Source organism: Ambystoma mexicanum, chromosome 8 (genome assembly GCF_040938575.1).
Source record: "Ambystoma mexicanum isolate Mex_15411 chromosome 8, UKY_AmexF1_1, whole genome shotgun sequence".
Lineage (NCBI taxonomy): Eukaryota > Metazoa > Chordata > Amphibia > Caudata > Ambystomatidae > Ambystoma > Ambystoma mexicanum.
Genome location: NC_090929.1, coordinates 734,574,677 through 734,599,310, shown reverse-complemented (window position 1 = coordinate 734,599,310; position 24,634 = coordinate 734,574,677). Strand labels below are relative to the sequence as shown.

General features: G+C 46.6%; 1 protein-coding gene across 5 annotated transcripts in view; it reads right to left on the bottom strand.

Annotated features, from left to right (window-relative positions):
* The window catches only part of WASHC2C (WASH complex subunit 2C), a 2,476,852-nt gene that overhangs the window by 249,284 nt on the left and 2,202,934 nt on the right, over positions 1-24,634 (bottom strand). For all 5 annotated transcript variants that reach the window (XM_069610545.1, XM_069610544.1, XM_069610547.1 and 2 more), the window contains one exon: positions 6,562-6,663. In XM_069610545.1, the coding sequence (XP_069466646.1) occupies positions 6,562-6,663 (102 nt within the window). The remainder of the gene's footprint in view (positions 1-6,561; positions 6,664-24,634) is intronic.

The following is a 24,634-nucleotide window of genomic DNA, read 5'->3' as shown; positions in this document are numbered from 1 at the left end:
AAAAGAGCACGCCCCGAGGACCGAACGGAAAGAGAAGAAACAGGGAAAGACACGAATGGAAGGCTTTGGGACAACAGAGCCAGAGCAAACAATACAAATATGGGCCCTGACGAGATAACTACAGCAACCTGGAAGGTGCGAGGACTCAATGCTTATGTCAAAAGCCTCAGGGTGTACACCTGGCTGAACAGAATTAAAGTCAAGATAGCAATGCTACAATAGACCCATCTGACAGCAGATAAACAGGGCAGGGTGAACAAGAAATGGGGAGGACAAGTATACAGCACGACATACTCGAACTATGCAAGGGGAGCATTAATATGGATTGCACCGGGAGTACCGTTCCAGCTAATAAAGCAGGAAAGTGAGTAGGAGGGGAGAATGGTGCTGGTGCACGGGATGCTTGAAAGCAGGGAAATATGTTTGATCAACACCTACGCCCCAAACCACGACGCCACTGTTTTCTTCAGGAATTTAGCGCCCAAACTGGCTCAGTATAGGGGAGCCACGTTCATCTGGGCCAGAGACTTTACCTGCATCTTGAACCCGCTTCTCGACAGGTCGGATGACAAGCACAGGAAGCCAGCACCCCCTGCCAGGGAGCTCCAAAAGACCCTCACACGACTGCAGTTGGTGGACGTCTGGAGGCAGGTACATGGAGACAGGAGAGGGTACACACATTACAGCGCACCCCACAGGGTATTTACACGAATAGATTACCTATTCACGGGCGCTGACTCTCTGATAGAATTCACAGGAATCGACATTAAAGCACGTACACTTTCAGATCACACCCCGATACTAGCAACATGGACACACACCTACAGGAAAACCCCAAAACCAAGATGGCGCCTCCGAGCAGAAGCACTAGGAGAGGGCGAATTCGAGGCATATCTGCAGGAGGTGATAGAAGACTATTTTGAACAAAACGAGGGGAGCATGGAGAGTAATGCCATGCTCTGGGACGCTTTCAAAGTAGTGATAAAAGGGGCGGCAATTGGGAAAACGGCAGGGTTGAAGGGTGCAATCATGGCTGAACTGGACGAAATAGAAAGGGAGGTTAAAACAGAGGAAAGAAGGGCAGAAAGGACGGGCTGGGAACCCAGGGAACTACTGGAGCTAAGAACGAGATGCATAGTACTCTGGGAGAAACTGGGGAAGCTGAATTTTGGGAAATACTTAGATATTGCATGCAGTAGACTACTAGCGTGGCTCACTAAACAGAAAAAACAAGAGGGACCCCATAGCAGTATTAAATAATGATACAGGAACAGAGGTTAGGAATCAGGAGGATATAAATAACCTATTTGCCGGCTTCTATGAGGGGCTTTATGCCCCTAATCCGGAAGTGGAGCCGGAAGACATCCCAGACGCCCTAGCAGAGATTAGGTTACCAAAGCTAACGGCAGACCAGGCCCAACTATTGGCCGCCCCAATTACTGTAGAGGAAACTGAAATGGTGATCTCTGAGCTCCCCTCGGGTAAAACCCCGGGACCGGATGGGCTCCCGGGGGAGTTCTATAAGACATATAAAAGTACCATTGCCCCAAAACTGCTAGAAACATATCAGGAGGCATACGAGGAAGCACAATTGCCAAATATCATGTCGGAAACAATAATAGTCCCGATCCTTAAACCAGGGAAATCCCCAGTAGAATGCACGTCACATAGGCCGATCTCCCTCATCAATCAGGACATCAAAATACTTACAACGGTTCTAGCGAACCGTCTGAAATCGGTTATATCCACGTTGATCCACTCAGACCAAACGGGCTACGTCTCAGGGCGTAACACGTCATGGAACCTCCGCAGATTACACTATGTTATAGAGCAGACGAATCAGAGACAAGGGGAATGCGCAGAAGTGTCATTAGACGCCGTTAAGCCCTTTGATTCTGTGAGCTGGAAGTGGTTGCTGAGCGTCCTCACCCACTTTGGTTTGGGGAAGGGATTTCTCAGATAGATTAGACTGCTGTACAGGGACCCTAGAGCGAGAGTAAAAACGGGAAGGCATATTTCAAAAGCTTGGAAGATATACAGAGGAACCAAACAAGGCTGCCAACTGTCACCGATGTTGTACATACTGGCTTTGGAGCCGTGGGCGGTCTTCCTCCGGGCAGAGTATGGGGACACAGGGATAGACAGACAGGGTGGTCCATCACATCTCGCTGTACGCGGATGACATCCTTCTTTTTGTCGAAAATCTGCGCGCAAACCTAGCCTGCTTACTGGAGGCGGTGGACGCATACGCCAGACTCTCAGGGATAGCCATCAATAGAGAGAAATCGGTCTTATTCCCCTTGGCTGACTTAAAACAGGTCCCCCGAGACAGACTCCCAGATATGGGGCTAGCATGGTGTTAAGACGGATTTCTGAACTCTGTCCTGGTGGCGCAGAAGTTCAGAAGGCCAACCTAATTACTTGGAACAGGGTAACCCCTGGACGAGCCAGACCAATCAAGATAGCGATCGCGGCGGTCAAGACTAGGTCTCAAGCGGGGTGAGGGTAACTGAAAGCCCGCAATGAGCACACAAAGCAAGGACACTTACAAACTACTCCAAACAGGTGTTATATTAAAAATATATGCACATTTATTCCAAGGCCTTTAAAACAATGACCGTAGCGAGAAATCACAATACAACTCTAGTAAACCAACACATACCATACCAATACAATATACATACAAATACAACAAGTCTCAAGCGTTAGATGCACGAAATGGGTAGTCCACCTAAAAGGGAAGGAAAACAGTCAGTGCGAAATAATGCTTAGACCCAGTCCGCCTTCAGAGGCACCTAACTAAAAGGAAGTCCGAGCCCTGCGAAGAGTGGAGCCTTGTGCTCAAAAGTACCTGCACACGCTGGTGCCAACGGGCAAAAGGGGAGTCTCTTCGAGGGAAATCAGGCAGTTCAGTTTAGTGCACAAATGAAGAAGAACAAGTTCCGCGACTCAAGCGCAGCCTCCACTGTGGGCAGAAGCAGAGCGCGAGTACGGAAAAGGGTGCTGTTTTGACACAGCGGGGAAAAGCGATGGGCTCCTGCAGGAGGGCGACCAGTTCCTAGCTATGCTACTCACCGGTCCCCGATGCAAGCAGACCCAGGCTTCTCCGCGTCAGTTTCAGTCGCTGGCAGGTTCAGAAGAGCAGGGAACGTCTCGTCGTCGTGTTGAGTCTGCAGCAGCAGAGTTGAGTAAAAGACGTCCCAATCGAAGAAACCCGCACAGTTTGTTACCACAGCAGGGCAACAGAGCGGCCGTGTGTATCTGAGCCAAATGTACACTACTCACTTCAGACCTGGGAACGCCAAGTGTATGAAGCGTGTGAGAGTGACAAGGACTCGAAATACTACACAACCTGGCAGCGGTTACAGAGCAAGACTCCTGTGTAGGCTGGTCAGTCAGCTGGATGGCCCAGAGACGCTTCCGAAGGCTTACTAGCAGGAGATGGTGAAGATGCCGAGAATAGCTGTTCCCGCTATTCCAAGGGTCGAAGTACCAGTACAGGCCTTCTGGTTCGATCAAAGGTGAAAAGGGTTTCACAAGGCGACAGCAGTGCAGAGGAGCAGTCCTTCAGCGGGTCACCAGCGATTCCTCGGTTCAGCCTCTTGGTTGCAGGATACTTGGCTCCTGTATTCCACCGTTTGTGAGAACTCAGGAGATCGACATGGTAGTGGTGTTTCCAGCCCCCTCTTATCCACGGTTCCCTTCGCGCCAAAACGGAGGACACCCAATGGGAGATCCGCTCATCAACACTCACACCATTCGTGGACCAATCACGGACCACGGTGGTCCCAGGCATTCACACCACCCTAGACTCTCTGGCACCCAGGATGTGTATTGGGACCAGACATCCCAGCCCACATCCTGGAGGCACACACAAGACATGTAGAAGCCCGCGAAAGCATCCGTGTTTCGCGGGAACGTACATGCCCAAATAAGGAAGGCCCCAGGTCGGCTCGACCTGGGGAAGGTGAAGGGAGCAAGACGGTCAGCGGAACGGACAAAGGAGCCTCGTGGTCTGGCCATTTTGGGAGCCAGGCCACCATTTTGGGTTAAGCGCGAGAAACGCGCTTAGAACGCCAAAAGGAGCTCAAAACACAAGAAACGATCGCTGCCACCATTCCCGTCCATGAATCACTTGCACCGATCAGTTACAATCCTAAAAGAGTATCTAGGGCCTGTAGAAGGCTAGAGACCCAAGAGAGCTGTAATTTAGCTTACAGTGCCCTCTTGTGTCATGTTGCACGAAAGCCGCAACATGATAAAAGAAACTACGGAAAACAGCGTTTCCCGGTACTGACTGTCTTAAGGGCATGTCAGTTTCCCCGTAAGAAAGGAGCGAAAGCCCAGAGGAGTGCGGCAGAAGGATGCACTTCTCTGGTAAAGTCGAGAACAAGGTGTAAAACAACAGCAAAAAGTTTTAGGGGTTGCCACATGGAAGGAAAATTACCTACAATTACGAAATCTTTCCTAACACATGGGCTCAGGGCTCCTTCCGATATCTGGGAATAGAGATACACCACAACACTGCAGAGTCACACGAATACAACACACAGGCAGCCCTAGATAGAATACAAAAGGCCATGAGTTTCTGGGAGACACTCCCATTGGGGATGATGGGGAGAGCGGCCATCCTGAAGATGGTAGTACTCCCAACAGCTATTATACTATTTCACGAACATTCCCCATGCCATACCCAGATCTTTCTTCATGAAGTTGAACACAATAACACGGAGATTCCTATGGGGTGAGGGGAGGTGTAAAATTGCCATGACAACATTGCAGAGGGACCACGAGGAGGGGGGCATTAGAGTACCGGACTTCGAAAGATATTACCTGGCAGGGCAACTGCAATACATAGTTAAATGGCTGGGAGAAGATGAATCAATAGACAAAATACTCTTCCAACCAGCACTGAGATCCTTTTACCTACGGGAAATCCCATGGATAGACAAACCTCTGCTCAAGACCCTACCCAAAATGCTTAGGTTAGCAACAGAGCTCTGGTCGAGGGCGTGGAGACTCCAGGGGACCCAAGACCCTTGTTCGCCGCAGATTCCACTAGCGGGAATAATAGGCAAGGACACAAATATACTTGCAATGTATAGATCCCACTGGGAAGCCAAAGGAGTAGTGCAAATAGGAGATTGGAGGAGGGAAGAACAATGGCCGAAGTTCCACGATATGGTGGAAGAATATGACATACATGAAGGCCAATTCCTCTTATATAATAGAATGATGCTGACAATCAAGAGGAGGTGGCCGGAGTGGCCAGAACAAGAGGACACAGGAGGAGAACTAGATGCATGGTATGATATTTCGGAAGGGGGACACACAACCTCCAGGCTATACGAACAGTTGCTAAAATCCAAGAATTCACAAGTCCTACAAACAAGAGGGAGATGGGAGGACAAGACAAGAAGACCCATCAGTGATCATGAATGGACTAGGGCACTAAGATACCCTAAAAAAGTATCAAGGAATGCAAGGTTCAAGCAAGCACAATTATATACTACACATAGGGCGTACATCACACCTAAGAGAATGAATAGGATGAAGCTGGGAGATCCCTGCACATGCCCCCGCTGCCCGGAAGAGGAAGCGGACATGATACACATTTTCTGGACCTGCCCAGTGATACAGGTCTTTTGGGATGGAATCAGAAGCAAAGTGGCGGGAAGTGGACTCCAAATACAAACAGGAAACCCTGAAATGTACCTGTTGGGCCTCTTCCCAAGAGGAGGCAAGAATAGGTTGCACCTCACAAAAATGAAAGACTTGATATGCATACTAGCTAAACATCGGATAGCCATGGCATGGAAATCGAGAGAGGGCCCGAGGATAGACTCATGGTGGGCAGATTTTCAGAAATGGGCGATGACTGAAACGGCGGTGTGGATGAGGGTGGTACAGAAAGGTGAAGGGGAAACAGGACAAAAAATAACGGCATGGAACTCATAGATGCAGAGCTTATTCGAAAATAGGGAGGAGAGCGGAGAGGAAGAGCCAGGAGGGGAGGAGGAGCAGTAAAGGGAAAATACAAGGCAGACCTCCAAGCATGGATGGCCATGAACTAAGACACTTTCAAAACCACTACAGGGAAAGAGACAGCTTAAAGCAAAGAGATTCCTTGCTTACTCGAAGACTGAACAGGCGGAGGAATACCCGCGCTTGGGGCCGACAGCCAGCTTTGTTTTGTTTATGTTTGTTTATGATGTGTTAGTTTGTCTGTTTGTGATTTTATCTAAAACCCAATAAAGAGTTTTAAAAAAAAAAGTTTGTGCTTGCACATGGCACTCTTTGGCCAACAGACATGCATAGTAAACCACTAATAAATATGGGATGTGCATTTAGTAACTTATTTGACATTGTGCATTAGACATTGAACAGAAGTCATTCAATCTTCAGCAAAAACAAATGAAACCACAAAGAAAATGCATTTTAGCTACTGTTTATAGAAATTCTCCTATACTTTCATTATGAAACCTTTAGAAGAACAAAACAGCCCCAGAGCAATGGCAAAATAGAGAAATGCAAAGGTTAACTTGGGAAAGAAATACATACCGGAGGATGTTTTGGTTTAGTTGTTGAAAAAAGATCATCTTCCTCTTCATCTCCAAATAATCCAGCTGCGGTTGACAATTTTGCCTGGGTAGGTCTTTCAGTCTAAACATAATCCAACATTTTCATCAATTTCACTTATTTAAATTAAAGAATAAACATTGTAACAAAGCATTGATGCTTACAACCCTTTGTGCTAAAATGTAAATGTTTTTTTTAAATGGAACAACATTGAATCATTTCACCGGTACATTTTGTGAACTATTGATGTTTTTAACTAAAATCCCTGGTGTTGCCCCCCTCTGGGGGCTTTTAAGAAAAAGAAATTCTAATTCAACAATGGAAAAAAAAAAACATTTTTCAATTTGACTAGTGGCCAGTCTGTGCAGTCTGTGATGAAATCCCAGTAACATGGTTTGCCAGTGGTGATAAAGAGACCGAGGTGCTGGGGCAATCACATCACCAGTTATGTGATCTCAACCCCAAAGGTGAGGCCAGGCGAACCCCCCAAAGATTTCTCTCCAATTCCCATACTCTATGTTAAGAGTGAACAATCGCCCTCTTTTTAAAGGCTACAGTAGTGCCCAACATGCACACAAATCCAGATCACGGTTGTAACCCCAAACCAGTAAATCAGAGAGATTCCCGAAGCAGGATAGTGGTCTGAACCACTGGTTACCTTCAACATATTGCTAGGGAGTGTTCCTAGAGTCCACCTGTATAAGTAGGACTGTAGAAGACTCGCTCTTAGATGTACAGGGCTACAGATCTGTGGTCTGGCTTGAACTACCCAAAAGATTTGGTAGCTACGGTCAGGCTTAGTCTAGAAGGCAGTAGGGCTGTAGTTGAGTCCAAAGACCTGAATACACTTATAGTCAAGGAAACATACACTGTAGTTATATAAGAATAGGATTATTTATTATATACACTAAGGCAGTGTTAAACACAAAATGCAAAGCAGGAAAGTACAGAAAGTTTCACACATATATACAGTAGGACATTTACTGTCGCAATACTCACTTCAATAGTAGACCCTTTAATGAGAAACAGGCAAGTATTAAGAGAAGGCTTTAGGTTAGCAAATCATCTACCAACATTTATCAAATAACAATACTGGTAAGTTAAATTACTTTGCGTAGGCCTAAACTTTAGAAGTGCAACCCTATCTGGGGAAAGAGTCTCAAAAGTCAGATGAAGGCACTGGGGGACTAGTGACCTGTGGGTGGCAGAACAAAGGAAGGCAGACACTGTCAAAGTTGTCAAATTCACAGATGGGGCTTTTCGTAGCAAGTAAGAAATTAAATTGGATTCCAAGAGTTCAGAAGGGCTAGATAGGCCACATGAAGGATTTCAGCCTCTAGGATGGATGTCCTAAGGCACTGGAGAACATGTTTGGGTCGTCCATCCCGACGTGACTCAAAAAAGCTCTGGAGGAGAAAACAGCAACACAAAATCTACCTAAGTAAGCACTGTGAGGCGTCAGGAATGACACTCGGACAAAAGATAGAGATGGTTTGGCTAAAGACCTTTATTGATAAATAAAGGGGTTGGGAAAATGCTTTGCTGTCACCGTGCTAGAGGTGTTTCCCTACCGAAACTCAGAACTAATGATTTGTGAGTGTCAGAATGTATACCAAACCATCCTGTGTCCAAAGTGCTATTCTGACCCTCACATTCTAAGGATATAAATCTTAAGGAGCAAAGGATAATGTCTTTGGTCTTCAGTGTTTCAAACATGTTCAAATGGGAAAAGGAATAAATAACTCCAACAAAACGTCTCTCAAGGATATTGCTCCTTAATACAGAGGGTGTCTCCCTTCCCCCGAATTCTTCTTTACTGTTTCTTGTAAAAACCAGTTCTGGTCTTGCCTCTTGATCAATACCAAAGTCATGTATTATCATCTTTGGCCCTTGGGTTGGCAGGATACCTGGTATACTTTCCTGCCAGGGCTTCTTGTTTTCACCCTCTTGTACTTGCCTGTCTCTGCAACTACACGTTTGATAATTCACCACATTAGCCCTTTTAGCTAATTCCTTTTGTACATGGTGAATTGCTTTGTTAGTGTTTGGCTCACACTTCCAATATTGCTAGTTCACCACCTTAGCGCTATTGGCTAATCCACATTGTCCGGTAAATACTAACTTGTTACTGTCTCTTATTCTCTGTACATAGGGGCAAAATTCAAATATTCCCTTCTGTGGAAAATGTACTTTTACTTTCTCACTTTCAGTTTTAAACTGTTTCCTTTCTTTATCCATTTTGGACTGTTCAACTTTTAACATGCAGCATGCTCGCCAATAGGCCCTAATGTTCCCTTCTTCCTAGTGTTGGCTCTTCGTAGTGTTTACCAGTCTGTATGTAGCCCGTCGATGACAGTCGCCGGATGCCTTCTTCTTCGCGCTGTTCGGCTTTCGGCTTCCCTGCTTCCCATGGTTCTGGTAGGGTTTCTTTTCAGCTTGTGGTTCTCCGGTAAGTGTCCTGTTGCTTCTTTGCACCAGCAAACACCCAAGAGCTTATTACTTGCTTCTGGCGTTCCCGCATGGAATCTTCTTCACATAGCCTTTCTCTGGTCAATATCTGAGCCGGTTGCCTCCAACGTCCTTCTCTCAGCTCCTCAGTGACACGAAGAGCAGTAGCCTGCTCCCACCAGCAGTTTGACATTTCTTCTTGTGATTTTGATTTAAATGTCCTGGGCACATGGGCATGCGCTCCCACCAACTAGAGTGATACCTGTGCTTTGTGCGCCTTCTGCTCTGTATTCCTCCATTCCTAGTCACAGTATGAAGGTGTTTCTGAGAACCGTAGTTCCTTTTAACAAACTTGCATGAAAACATTGGAGGAATGGCTTTATAATGTTCTGAAGGCAAGTCAGTGTTGGAATGCCCCTCACAATAGGGCATCAAGGTGTTTTGTATTGGAGATTCATCCTGCAAGTGGATGGGTTTCAGATAAATTCAGCACTCTTCTTTGAGGGAGCAGAGAAAGAATCACAATAGGGCATCAAGGTGTTTTGTATGGGAGATTCATCCTGCAAGTGGAATGGGGGATACCATGTCTCATCCTCTGATACCACATATGCCGCCCAGAGGTGGTTCCCCACCCAATGTGATCTTCCCTCATATAACCGTCCCCACGGTCATGATCAGGTAGCGGCTGGCTGCCGTCCCCTGCCCACATGGGGGGAGGTCACCGCCGGAAAACCAGTAATGATCTCATTGTATTCATTACAGTAAGTTAGACAGTATCTTCTTCGATGAAGAACAGCAATGTCACTGGTGGGCCCCCAAGGTAAGATGACAGCAGCACCGGTTTGGGTTTCAGGCCTTGGTGGCTGAAAGAGGAACTTTTGGTGATAAGACTAGGTCACAGGGATGCCCAGCAGACGATCTACATGGAACCTTGTTGCAGAGGCTCGACACAGGCTTTGTAGCAGCGACGGTTGTCACCCAGCAGACTTTCTTCCTTCTCTCAGTAAAGGACTCAGCTGAGGGGACTTCTATGATCAGGATGGAGTCTCTGTAGGCTCAGATAGATGCCCACGTGCTTAATGAGACAATGTACCACAGCAGTACCAGAGGTCCAGGGTATTCGGATATTGCAGGCTTGGAAGGTCGCAGCTCGTCATGGATCACTGAAACTGCTGCTGGTTTCGAGACTGGTTGGGTGATAAGTCCAATGGAGGAAGTTGTCCAGTCTGGATCTTCACTGTCACACAGAAGAAAGGGCTGCAGTTGCTGCGGTCAGTCAGTCGGCTTGACAGTCGCTGGAGGTAGATGCAGGCGTACTTCTTTCTTCTTCTGTGGAATGGATCTTCTAGTGGTTGACTCAGGCTTCAGCATCCAGACCGTTGCCTTTTATGCAGGAACACAGGCAATCGGCATTCATACTACATTCAAACTCTGAGTGACGGCTGTCTCTCTCTCTCTCTCTCCAATCTCTATGCGTGCATTAGGGAGCGACAACGAGAAGTAATGTGGAACAGTTGCAGAACCTGAGAGTAAGCCATCAGGTGTAAGGGTTGTAAATAAATGACTGAAAGTGAGTTGGGATGATAAAATAGCATTTTCTGTTGCTTTAGTAGAATGCTAGACTTTTCTATGAGCTGAGTTCAGTTAAATGGCAGACTTCTTACTAGCCGGGTGTGACTGCTAAATACAATACACGACAGAAGGGAGGGAAATTGTACCCTCAGCAGGGAGGAAGAAGGACAGTGATTGTGGAGGACATGGTCCCTGAGAGTAACCCCTAAATGGCCAAGGCAGACATGCCAACAGCAAAGGGGAATTAAGAGGACAGAACTTCATTTTCCCAACTTTCTGGGCCTCAAACTTTCTGTTGGGTAATTTGTTTGCCTTTTCTTTTGTGGCAAGGGGGTCTTCTACATAAGTCAATGCAACACTTTTTGATACTTGTAGCCCATATGACTGCAAGGGTGCTTTTAAAGCACACAATATTGATCCCCAGTTTGATTCAATCACCTGAAAGTGGGTTAAGGAATACATTGGAGACAGCTGAGATTTAATTTTGGCCACACCAGCATTGTAGCCACATTTACTGCATTAGTAGCTTAATGCACCTATACCGTACCTATTTGAGTTCTAAAGCATTTAGATTCTGAGCCCAGTTCCTTGAGTCTTTTTCATTGGGCCATCCATGTGTCTCTGTGGACCACAGGGCAAAGCTAAAATGTTTGTTTTTCGGGCATGGGCTCATTCATCAACCCATGTTAAGATGGATTTTCAGAATCAGCCCTGTAGACAGATTCTGAGCAGTCACCCTACTCTGATCAACAGGGACAAACACTAATGTATAGACAACCTATCTGGGTAGTGTGACTGAACAGCAAGGCTTAGCCTTAGGAGGGCATGAAAGGGTACAGTTAAGCACATGCAGACCAGTCCTTAATAATACAAGTAAGGTAGAATGTATAAAAATGAACAAATTACTTCTGTTCAGTAATGTTCTTTCTGATGGATGTTTCTCCCACACACACACTCAGAAACCTTTCACAGTGGAGGGTGCTGTGTGGCTTTGGCATCGAGGGACCACGATATTGGTACAAATAACACGCACTATGCCCGTGGTCTCAGTTTTCATTTTTTCTCTGTGCTGAGGCATATCTCCAATCACGAAGATTAGGAGGCGCCTTGTACCGTTGAAGGAGATAACATCAGGATTGCAAGGAAGGATGAGAGGGTGATGAGGAATCTGTGGAGGGAACAGCTGTATCAGAAACAACATTACCGGAGGCAAGTCATTTGTTTTTCTAATGGACCGAGTCCCCCCATGGATTGCTCATCTTACATAGACTCACATTGCAGTAATAGGATGTAGGAGGCAGGAGGAAAGAACTCTGCCGCTATCAACTATGTGTGTTTTGTAGGACAGCTCTGCCAAAACAAACATCCTGACCTGACAAAGTATTCAGGCAATAGTGTTTTGCAACCGTATGTAGGGAAGCCTAAGTTACAGCCTGACAAATATCCTTTACAGGGAAACCACTTGAGAATGCCGATGTAGCAGACCCGACTCTGGGTGAAAGCGATCTTAACCTTTCCATCTCTAGAATAGCATTCAGAGACGCAACACAATCCATCTTGAGGGGGTTTATTTTGTCACTCCCTTGCCTGTCTTCAGGTTGGTGTAGCCTACAAAAAGCTGGTTTTCCAGTCTGAAGAGGTTTGCTCTTGTGATGTAAAAACACAATGTCCTTGTAGCCTTGCCTCCTCCTTAGAGGGTAAATAGCTGGTAAGCAAATTGTCTGAAGCCTGTGGGACAAGGGGGCAGGTATTGTGCTCCATGACTCCCTGCGAGGTTCTCAGCTGCTGTTTCATGCTCTGTGCTACTGGCCACTCCCCCTAACTACAAATGGACACAGACCCACTCGAGTGATCTTCTCCACTCGATACAGTGTGACTGGCCCGCCCGCTAGGACAGTCACACTGTATCGAGTGGAGAAGATCACTTACTGTAACAACCTCCAGGTGAGAAGCTGTGCCATTCTGACCTTTGAACTGAATGGCTGTTATCTGTTAATTGCTTTGAAAACAAACCCCATCCAAAACATTCTCCCCCACAATCTTGGCATGGCAGTAGTGTTGGTCCTGGTGGCAGAGGCTGGCTCAGATTGCCCTCCAACACTGAGCTCCCCCGTGTTCGGTAAAACAAAACTGAAAATATTAACCTTGAAACAAAAAATGCCAGTTCTGCTTCTCCCAGCTGGTCTTCTCGCTGATTCCTGCAGCACTGCTGCATAGCCTCGTAGCCTTGTCAATTTCAGAGGAGAGGCTTATATACTCATAAATGAGATCAATCATTTCCCTGGGTGTGAGCTCAACCCCATGTATGCCAAACTTATTAACAAGGTAGAGGCCAACACACTCAGTAACAAAACAGCAAATGCAGCAGAAAGGATAGTAGTCAGAGTGACATCCATACCCCACTCAGCCTTTGCTTAGTGACCAGAGGGTTAGAAACCCTCATATCCAGCACTTACACCCGCAGTGCTGTGCCCGGGGACCTCTTCCGCCCGTGTAAGGAGAGCCCAGGTGATCACAAATTAATGGCACCCGCCCTTATTAATGCAGCATTTCTCATGCACTTGCATATTCTCAATGTCACTGGGCCTAGTAAGATCGTTGTTTTGTTCCCCCCTGTTCCCCTCCCTTGCCTTGTCGCGCTCTGAAACACTTGTGTACGAGTGCGATACAAATAAAATATCATAAGTACCCCACTGAAAAGCACCATGAAAATGACGCTGTAGTGAAGTGTGCTGACGGCCCCGATATTGATAAAGTCACAAACTGTCTATTATTGAACACTGATGTGGTGGAAGACCTTTCAGCTCAGAATGAAGAATGCTGCCCCTCACCAGAAATGGAGCTGGGGATGCTGACACTTATGACAGCCGAGGACTGGCACCTCACCACCACCTATAGATAACCGAGATGAGTGGCTGGCCATGTAAACAAAACATAAGATGCAGCTGTCTGTTGCTTTCCCCTGTGCCCATGCCCAAATTGTAACGCCTATGATCATTAGCACCCTCGGAGCAGATGAGGGATCATCATCAGGTTTTAAATGCAACCTTGTATTATCAGAATTAACAGTCTTAAAGAAGCTTCTTCTGCTTATTCTGGGCACCCTTTAGCACTTGCCCAGCCGCTTGGGCCTCCTCCCACCCGCACTTCTCCCTTCACCCTCTTCCTATCCCGACCCTCCCATCCTGATCTGTCCGTTGTACTTCCTGACACTGCACTTGCACGATCCGAATGTCGCTAGGCCTAGTAAGACCGTTATTGTTGCTTTTTTCCTCTGTCCTCCCCACCTCTTTTGTCTAGTGGCGCCTGGAAACACATCCTGCTCTATAGGCACCACACAAATGTCCAATAAATAAAAATAAAGACTGAAGAAGTGGAGACGCTATGCTTACCCAGAATGGAGGGTTGCGCAAAGGTCCCCAAGCCAATAGTAGAGAAAGCCCACAAGGTCCTGGTGCATAAGCCAAATCTGCCCAAAACCACCGGCGAAGTCACCAGCCTCAACAACGGCCAGTATGAGAAAGTCTTCCCGCTACTAGCTGATCAGGGTACCCACGTGCAAACCTCCAGACACTAGAACAAAAATGTCAACCGAATACAGCAGGTTGCACATCAGCAGGATGACACATAGGTGGCAAGCAAGGTGGCGCGGCAGCTCATGCAGAACCAAGACTAATCCCCTTCGAAAATAACTACCGGTGGCACAGACAGGTGTATGGGCAGCAGTTGGAATATTGCAACATGGGAGGGACATACAAAGGGACATACAAAGGGCTATTACTTTTGCATCGTGCACCCAAAGGTGGAGCGGCGGTTACCCGGAGAAGCATGGAAAGGTGTTGAGCCCCCAGAGAAGGGATGGGACACTGGGGCTGATGTGCATAAACTGTGAGAAAAGGTTCTCTCACACCGCCGTGTGGGTTATACACTCTCTCAGCCCTGCTTCGGCTGATTTCTTTCTCAGCCTGCCATCAGCTCTTCTAGCTCTCAGCTTCTCTCGTGCTCCTTAGTCTTGCGTGGAGTATTGGCGCTGTTTCGGGCAATCTTGGCATGCGGTACATTAATTCATGCCCTGTCTCGAGCTATATAGAGCATCTCTTAGTGTACTGGGGCTGCACTTCTCCAGCTCTTGGCCTGACTGCAGGGGGCAGAGCTCTGCAGGCTTCTTTGCTACTCCACACCATTTGTATGGGACTGCTTCTTGATACTGCCTCGAAGGGGGACAGAATATCCTCTGCGTCTTCGAACCACAGCCTTGTGTGCTGCGTTCCAGCTCACTCTGGCTCTCCATCTTGTTGGTCTCACAGGTTATTTATATCAGTCTCTGAAAGGAGATGGAGTACTCCATTGGTATTGTGATGGCAACAGAAACCAAATAAGGTAAAACATTGAGACAGAGATTTGGCGCAACTCTCAAATAACGAATGAAGAACTTGGCTTTCTGAGGCAAGAGATGGTGATGCATATCTCTGCTAAAGGACTGCCTCTGTGGGGTCGGGGGGGGTGAGGAGGCTAGAATCACCCCGAGTGGTATCTAGCTTTAACCTTGTCCCCTAGGGGTTGTTCGACTGAGCAGTCTAACCTCCCTAGACCAAAAAGGGAAGCTCCCTTTTGGGGAGAGGGGACACATTTCTTGGATTTTGTGGTCTTCTAGTTCGACTCTCATGTTTCGACATTTTTTCACATCTTTTCTATACATGTGTGTGTCAGTGTGGGTGCCCGTGAGGGCAGGGAGGGGAGCATGAGCAGGAGCTCCGATAAAAAAAAAAAAGGTTGGCATACCATAGTCGAACTATAAGACAAAAAATGTAATGTGGTTGATGGAATCACATAGATGCCCATTATTCTCCCACCTCCCCCTTTCCCTGCACTGCACGGCACTGCAACACAAATGTACCACTAACTCACACATACCTCATCTGCACTCTGCTTAAATTCTGCCACCAACTCTCCAGCACTCTGCTCCTACATCCGTCTTCCGCCTAGTCTTTGTCAACTTCGCCTCCTATGATCCTTCCCAAATAACTCATTCTGCCTCTCCTATTGTCTCTTTTTATAGTATGGTGCTGTCTCTCCCTTCCCCTCCGATTGGATGCAGCACTCACCTGACTCTCTGTACCAATCAATGCCTGTCTTTTGCCAAGGGGCTGTGTTACAGCAGGTGAGAGGATTTCAAAATAATCTAAGCCCTCACCCTTTTCCAGAACATTTTGTTGGCAGTATGATGGTTTGCCTGGTATTTCTCGGGCATGCTTGTTGTCTGGAAGTTCATTTTTTCTTCTCTTTTGGTGAGTTCTGTGCTTTTCTGAAGTGCTAGGATGTGGTAAAAGCTCATAATACATCTTAGTTGCAGCGCTTATGTTTTCTTCTTCGTTTGATTCCAGTATGGGTTTTCTTCGTTGCTTCCAAGGGTATTCTGGGAGTTGCGGTTCCAAAATGGTAAAAAGAAAAATTGCCCAGAAGGAGCAAACATTGAATCGTTGTGATAGACCTGTAATGGGTGGCTATGCCTGGGTCGAGGGTCCGTTTTTTTGAGGAGGGGGGATGACCGAGGCATCCTTGTGGTTGTCCGGAACAGTGCCCGTTTTGAAAGATGAATTTATGAAGGCAGTGATAAACGGGGTTAGCTCCTGAGTGGGCTCCTTAACAATAGGGGCTGGGGCAAAGGTCACCTTGGCAGTTCGAAGGTTTGAGTTTGTTGATGATATTTTCAACTTCAGTGATATTTAATGGTGAGAAAGCGAAGGGTGTGAGCGTGTGGGGAGTGGGAGTGGATGTACGTGTGGGAAGGTTAGGCAGGAGGTCAGATTGGAGGCTACTTTTTTTAACGTTACTTTTAGTTTGAAGTGTAGTGATTTTACTGAGAAGCACATTTTGAATATTGGAACACCAGGTGCTATCTTTGATGCAGGTGTCCGGAGGAGTAACTAGGGTCTATAGTTCCTTCAGTATCTTGAAGAGCTCTCTGGTGTTTGACTTGGCTTGTAGGCTACGCTTGTAGGTGTCTTTTTCCGCTTGGAAGATGGCTTCTTTGTAGTTGAAGGAAGCTAAAGTGAGGCTGGCATTATTGGAATCAGAAGGGAGACTTTTCTAGTGAGCTTCAGCAGTTCGCTTTTCTTTACGCAGTGATCTCAACTGTGGTGTGAACCATGGCTTTCAGATCCACTGCTGCGGTATCCCAGAGAGAGAAGACCTCTTCCAGGACTTCCTTGCACACTTTCCACTCATGTGAGACTGTACTAGAGCATCCGCCACACTGTCATATGTCCCCGCCAGATGTACTGCTGTGTTCGAGATCTGGTTCTTCAGTAACCAGAACCACAGCTGCGTCACCTCTGTGTGGAAGGGAGAGGAGCGCATGTCACCTTGTCTGTTCAGATAGTGCATGGCCACTGTGTTGTCTGTTAGAATCAGGACATGCTTCCTCTTGAGAGACGGGGCGAGGGCCCTCACGGCTGGCCTGATGGCTCGCAACTCCAACCTGTTGATGTGCCACCTGCCTGCCGTCGTTGACCTGAGGCCACTCAACTGCAAGTCCTGGCAGTGAGCACTCCAACCCTTCAGAGATGCATCTGTGACCACTCGTGTGAGGCCAAGGAGGCCAGAAGGGTTCGCCCGCCATAAGATTGATGCAGTTGTCCCACCAGTGGAGGTCGAGGACAACTTGGTTGGACACTTTGAGAAGATCTGTGAGAGCTCCCAGGTACTGAGAACACTGGTCCCCTTAAGAGCCACTAAAGGGATCTCATGGGCAGCCTGGCCGCTGGCAACACAAAAATACAGGAGGCCATGAACCTATTAGGTGGAGGAAGGAAGCTGCTGGTAAAGTGGCGTGGTTCTGGAATAAATGCACCATCTGTGCTATGCTGTCGGCTCTCTCACCGGGAGGGAAAGCCTTCCCTAACCGAGTGTCGAGAACTGCTCCGATGAACTGGGGTCTTTGGACTTGTGTCACATGGGACTTCTTCAAGTTCAGGGAGAAGCACAGCCTGTGCAATAGTAGGGAGGTATGCGCTAGATGAGACAAAACCTGCCCTGCTGACTTCCCCCAGATCAGCCAGACATCCAGGTAAGGAAATACATGGACCCCGGATGTCCTTAGGTGAGCCGAGACTACCGCCATGAGCTTGGTGAAGATCCTTGGAGAAGAAGTCAACCCAAAGAGTAGCACTTTTAACTGATAGTTCTTGTCCCCTATGAGTAACCTAAGAACTTCCTGTGCTTTTGATGTATCAGCACAAGGAAATGAGCGTCCTGCAAATCTATTGGTACCAGTCAGTCCTGAAGTTTCAGAGCGTGGAGAATTTCTCTCAATATTATCATTGTGACTTTGTCTTTACTCAGAAACCTGTTTCGAGCCCTAAGGTCCAAAATTGGTTGGAGACCTGCTCCTTTCTTGGGTACCAGGAAATACCGGGATACCAGCCCGACGCTCTCTGATTGCGAGGTACCTCTTCCACGGCACCCTTCGACAACAGGGCTCTCAGTTCTTCCTGGAGCTCCTATCCCGGTTGGATTGGAGGGTATGGGGGTCTGTATGGTGGCTTTTTTTTAAAAGGGCAGACAATAACCCTGCTGAATTGTCTACAGAGCCAAGGCATCAGATGTAATCTCCTGCCACTGGGGCCAATGTCCTGCCAACCGTCCACCAAACCGGCAAGTCGTGGGAGGGAAAATCAAAGCGGTTTAGGAGGGCGGATTCACCCCCGCTGCTGACCTCTAGAAGCCCTTCTGCCCCTTTCGGTGCATGAAAAAAGGCCTCTGCCCATGCCTCGCCTGTGGGAGCTGCACCTTCCTGCGATAGGGTAGACAGCGTCTATAGCTTCTGCCTCTTGAGGCAAAGCCGAGGGAAGACTTGGCCGGCTGCGCAGCTAGGCCCAGCGATTTAGCAGCAATCTTAGACTCTTTAATATTTCGAAAGAGTCATCCAATTTTTTTGACCAAAAAGCATATCTCCCTGAAAGGGCATGTTCAGTAGGCAGTTCTCAACATTTGGGGAGAAGCCAGAGGTTTTCAGATAGGCCTGTTTCCTCATCACTACTGCCAACCCCAATGACCTGCCAACGCAGTCCGCCACGTCCAGACGCCTCTGCAAGAAATGCTTGGCTCCACCCTTCCCATCCTCCCCCAACTGTATAAAACCATGCTGCATTTCACCCTCCGGGCTGTACTGGGTTGCTTGTTCCACAGATTTCTACAGACCAAAAGAATATTTGGAAAAACTGCAAGCGACATTAGTGGCCTTTAAGGCCACACTGCCTGAAGTAAAAACTTTCTTGGCCATGGCATCCAGTTTCTTACCCTCGCTATCCGAAGGCAGATTGGATGTTGATGCCGCAGGTCTGGTGGTGATAGTGCCAGCTTGCACAAGCCCTTCTGGTGAAGGGTGTGTAAAGAGGAAAGAAGGATCTCTTCTTGCCAGCCTGCATTTTCCTGTGCATTTGGAGCATACAGGAAGCAATGCGCATGAGTGTTGCCATAACGGGTAAACTATAGCAGGCATATCAAGCTCAACTGTAGGACCTTCATCCAGAGCGGCCGTGAGTTTGTACCCCTGAATGGGTGCAACAGAAGATTTTAAGCCTTTGGTGTCTACAACATTCATCTAAGGTTCTGACCTTGCTGGAGCTCTAGATCTGGAGATGTATTCAGTCCACTAGCATCTTGTAATCCTTGGGCTAGTGCCAACAAATCAGCTTGGTCATCGAAGAAATTGCCACAGCCGGTGCTAGAATAGATAGGGTTAACATCCTCTTGTTCGCTGGGCTGGTTGACGTTGAATATAGACTGGATGGACTCAAAGAAGAATCCCGACCTTGATAGTGGTACAAAGGAACCGTTACCAATAGTCGGCTTCAAGGGTTTCCCTATGGATGTTGGCTTTAGGCACCAATGTAACGGCTTTTGGTGCCAAGGAAGGCTTCAAGGACGAATGGACGTCATAGACAGCCTTATGCTGGAGAACTGATGATGGTTTTCGTGCCTTTGTCGGCCTCGAGTTTGAAGGCTTGGTTTGGACGGGCTGGCTAGCGTGGGGTTGGGAGCACCGAGGGCTTCTTCTGCTGTGAAAGCTTGCTGGTTGGGTGTGGGGTAAGAACCGCACCAACAGCAGCTTGTTTTTTAAACATTTCCAGCATTTGTGTTTTAAAGCTTTCCCACTCTTCCCGAGTGGTTGGCCCCACTGAGGGCTTACATCGTTCCGCTGACAACAAATTAGACTTGCGCCGATTATGGTGGCGTTGCTGCTTCTTTCGCAGTGAAGACGAAGAAGAATGGCTTTGTGAATACGACCGCTTCTTGGTTTTTCTACAATCTTTTCTTTCCCTTTTTCAGGGTTGGGCTTCTCCATCTTGGCATTGGAAGACCAGTTGAGCGACTGTGCCAGAGATTTTGCAGACAGTCGGCCCAAAGCCAGTTTCCCGTCCCTCTGATGTAGGGTTATCGGCTGCATTTTCGAGCAAGATTCACAGGCCTCAGTGTCGTGACTCGTACCCAAGCACCACAGACAAATGTCGTGGGGGTCGGTCACTGACATTTTGGCCTGGCAATCGGTGCACCGCTCAAATCCTGAAACCCGGTGAGCTGACATCGCGGTCAAGACTTTCTGAAGAGAAAGAGTGACAAAAACAAACACGTTGAGTGAGACTCAGGGTCATGTTTCTGATGCAGCGTGCAAAAACGTGGAAAAAAGGAAGTGAAGCATGTAGCGTAGACGTACTATATACACGACGCCTGACGTCATGTCCGGAGCCGACGATAAAGCACTGAGGAAAATGGATCGAAGATCGACAGGCGAGTCGAGGTCTACTACGCCACCCTGTCGAAAAAGTTTCCGAGCAGCAGAGCTGGAGAAGGATATCTAACAAGATGAGGAATCTGTGGGAGAAAGGCAATCCATTGAAATATTATTACTGTGTTCCTCATTATTCACCTTGTTTGTCTTGGGCCTAATAAAATTGTATATTTTTGATATACTACTGTCTAAGAGTAATTCTTGTCCCCTACTTGTGTGCTCCTCCATGACCTCAGATCACTCCCACTACTTCCGAGTCTTAGCCTTGACTGCTCTCCAAGCTACCTTGAATTGTCCTGGCTAACTTTGCAGAAGTGTTCCCTATTTCATTATACATGAGCTGCCTCCTGAACATCTGTCCATCAGAGCAGAGTTCAGAAATCGATTCTAACAGGAATGACTTTATAAGATAAGAATTCTACTGTGTAAAAGCACTTACTTGCCAAAGAAATTAGTGTGGTAACTGTATCTCTGTGAAAGAAGTTACAAAGTGTCATTAAGTTTATGCTTGCCTTTGAGTTGCACTCTGCCCCTTTAAAAAGTGGCGTTTCCCCCCTTCTAAACAGTAATACGTATTGGTACTGTTTTAGTATTCTTAACTGAATGGGTGTAAAAGCTCACCAATAGGGTTTACCTACCCTGAAATACATTGTCTCTTCCCTAAAGTGTACTATTGGGTTTTTCTTTCCCTGGTCTGCTTTATACAGAGCTAAACAGTTTCTGATTTAATACTTATCTTTGAGTTGCTGATAGCCCCTCGTATATAGGTCTTGCCTTGATTAGCTGCTGCTCTTCTAAACGAGTAACCCTGGGTTGTGCTTCGCTGAATTGCTTTGGTGCTACTCTAAAATAGTTTCATAAAGTAAGTTCTTAACTTAGAAACTGTATTATACACTTCTTAAAAGAATATTGGGTATAACTAGCTATTGGATAAAGGATAGTTATGTACCAATAGGTCAATTACTTACCTTGAAATACATTGTGCGTTTCTTAAAGTGTAATTGGGTTTCGCTTGCCCTGATTTGCTTAGTGCATTCTAAAATAGTTGAGTGTTCATGCTTACCATTGAGTAGCCTCAGGCCCCTCCAGAAGGAATAAGAGTTGTTTTACTAGCTCTGAACTGAGTGCTAGAAAGTAATGTTCCAAGGTGGCAAGTAACGTATACTTATAACAGGGTTTGTTTATTACGTGATTTCTATAACTGAGTGTCACTGCATGACTGACAGGGTCTACTACCCTTGAATTACTGATGGTGTTCTAAAAGTACATCTAACCTGGTTTTACACCCCAAGAATAGCTGACTGCCATTCTGAATGTGTTGTAGACTCACCTGTACTACTGATTGCATTCTCAATAAAGTTATACATTGGGTTGTAACCCATAGGTATTGAGCTGCTTTTAATGATTGTGTTTATGATGTTGATAGTACTTACCTTTCCCAAGATTTATCTTGGTCTACTTGTATTTCAATAAACCCTTAATTGTATACAATGCATAGTGTTTCAGTGTTTCTTTGGGATCTATGTGATTACTGCGCCCAAATTACTGTGACCCCATAAAATGCAGATTTTTGTGTGACCACCTTTTCACCCCAGATATACGTGGAGGCAGACCCCTGCAGCCCCCCCCTACATGTATTAAATACGATACCCATCCCCCCACATATATATGGGGTGTAAAGTGGGTCAAAATGTTTTTAAACGGTTGACACTTTGGGGTTCGTAGTAAATTGTGGTCGCAGTAATTTTATAATCCCTTTCTTTGGACCATATGTATGCTACAATTTCTTTGTACCAAGCTAAACCCTCTCTACCTCCTAAGATAAGACTGGCTGCTCGGTCTACGTTACCAAATGTTCTCAGGTGGTACAGCCTTATACTAAGAGTGGATTTATGTACTGCCTCATATGTATGGTTTTATGAAGCCCTTAGTTGGACTTTAGAAAAACTGTCCTAACAATGTGTCAGGATGGGTTGAAATAAATAATGATCCTTCGTGCTCCCAGTATTCCCCTTGTGATCAAACATAAGACCTAAAATCTATTCCAACAATTCCTCATCCCTTCATGGATACCCTAATCTACACACAACTGTTCAAGCAATGTGGCCAACAGAGAAGTTGTAATCCTCTACTTAATGAGTCTTTAGCCTCCTGGCTACCCTGTATTATGTGGCGGACGTCACTAAAAGAATACACCCTGTGGATAAAAGATCTCTGAGGGATTTGCTGCTAGGGCCATCCCTCTCTAGCTCGTCTTAATTGGGTTACACCTCCACCCTAACACAGCTGTCTACAGCCCCAGTTAGTTGTAGGGCTAGATAACACCTACTACATTTTTACACAGGCAAAGTCTATGTGGGTTTTCCCGGAGTCGTCAGCTATCTAACTCCCTAGAGGTGTTCTTACTCTCCCCTCCACTAGCCCAGCTTATTGTTCTACGTGGGAGTTAGGGAGCAGTGAATTACACTCACTCTGTTGGGAGTCACTCAACACACATACAAAGCCTCACCTTGCCCTTCTCCCCTTTTTCCTCCTTCATTCTCATCCGGGTACACTTCTGTCCCTCCGATGCTACATTCCACCTTCCTGCCTCCACCCGTTGATGTTAATCTTCTTCCTCCACTCATTACCATGATCACCTCATTCTACCCCACTACTACATCTGCTACTGCTCCTATTCTATTCTTACTACCGTCTCTGCACTTCCCCTCCTATAGCGCACTCACTACTACCACTTCTCAGCTACTACCACTTCTACTAACTCCTATTGCTACCACTTCCCTTCTCCTACAAATAATCTGAGGGAAAATGCAGAACTCGTAAAAAAGTAGCTTTTCTAACAAGATTGGTGTGCGACTGTTGATGGACGTTCCTATTCACTCTACAAAGAATATAGTCGGTCTCCTAGGGAACAAAGGAGCCTATCTAAATACATATTGTATTCACCATTTATATAGCACCCTTTACCCATTTGTATGGCTTCATTGCGCTTTGTGGTTGGAATGCCCTCCGTGACCACATTCCATGTGTAGGTTTTAAGAGTTTAAATTAAAATATGCATGTGTGCATTTTTTGCCATGTTAGGACTCAGGTGTGCTGGCTAGGCTCCAGTAAGTATCCCGGAGGTCAGGCACATGGGTGGGTGCTGTTGGTGGTTTAGGATGGACTACTAGTGCTGAAGATTCAATGTGTGCCCAGGTAGACCGATTTATTTTAGTTGGTAGTCGCTGTATACTAATGGCAGAGGTGTTGAGCTAAGTCACCAGTTTCAGTGTGGACGGATATGCGTGTGGCTAGAGCCCAATAGCATAGCCATAGCTGAATTCTAGGGTGCATGGATGGGTGACGTGCCTGTGGCCTTTGGCCACAGGCGTGGTTTAAGGCTTATGTACTGTACGCTCGGATGGAGTTCAACTGTTTTTTTCTTGGTCCAATAAGATTGGTTGGCATAGCTATTCATGTTCTCCACTTTGATGCAATCATTTGCCATATTCCTGTGCACAACACCATAGTATCATTGCTTCCTCGTTCCATTTATTCAAGATTTAAATTGAACTTACTTCCAACTGTGATGAATCGAGTGAAGTCCTCAATGATTCCCTGGCAGTGACCTCCTCCTATGTGGGCAGGGGACAACAGTCGTTATCTGATCCTGACCCTGGGGGTGGATCTATGCAGGAGGATTACAAGGGAGAAGACGGCTGTCAGGGGAGGTGGTGACTCCATCAGACGAGACACAGTATTCTCCCCTTTCTCCTGAAGAAGACCTTATATCACCCAAGGGGAGTTTTCCTACAGTCCCACTTGAAGGTAAGACTTAAGTAAGCTATCCCAGTGGTTTGTAGATCCCCCAACTCTATGTACTACTGAGAGACCTTGATAGAGTGGAAGGGCAGTAAGGTACATCTTAAGAGAAAGATGTGAGCTGTAGGTAAGTACACTGAACATAGTTAGTAATGCACATCAAAGGAACACTTACACACAGAGGCATTGTTAGTGGGGGGCTATAGCCCCAGGTCTATTGGTTGTTGCACCAGATAGAAGCTCAGGGGCTACAACCAAAAGGCTAGCTAGTCCAGAGTCCCGACAGTCCCGACATTGGTGTAGTCCCAGATCTTTTCCAGCCCAAGCAACGCCCCTGCTTACACATACATTTATATTAAAATATAGATTTATTATATTTACTCAAGAGTCACTTTTAAATACTTAGCACAATATACTAACACACACAGGTATACTTCG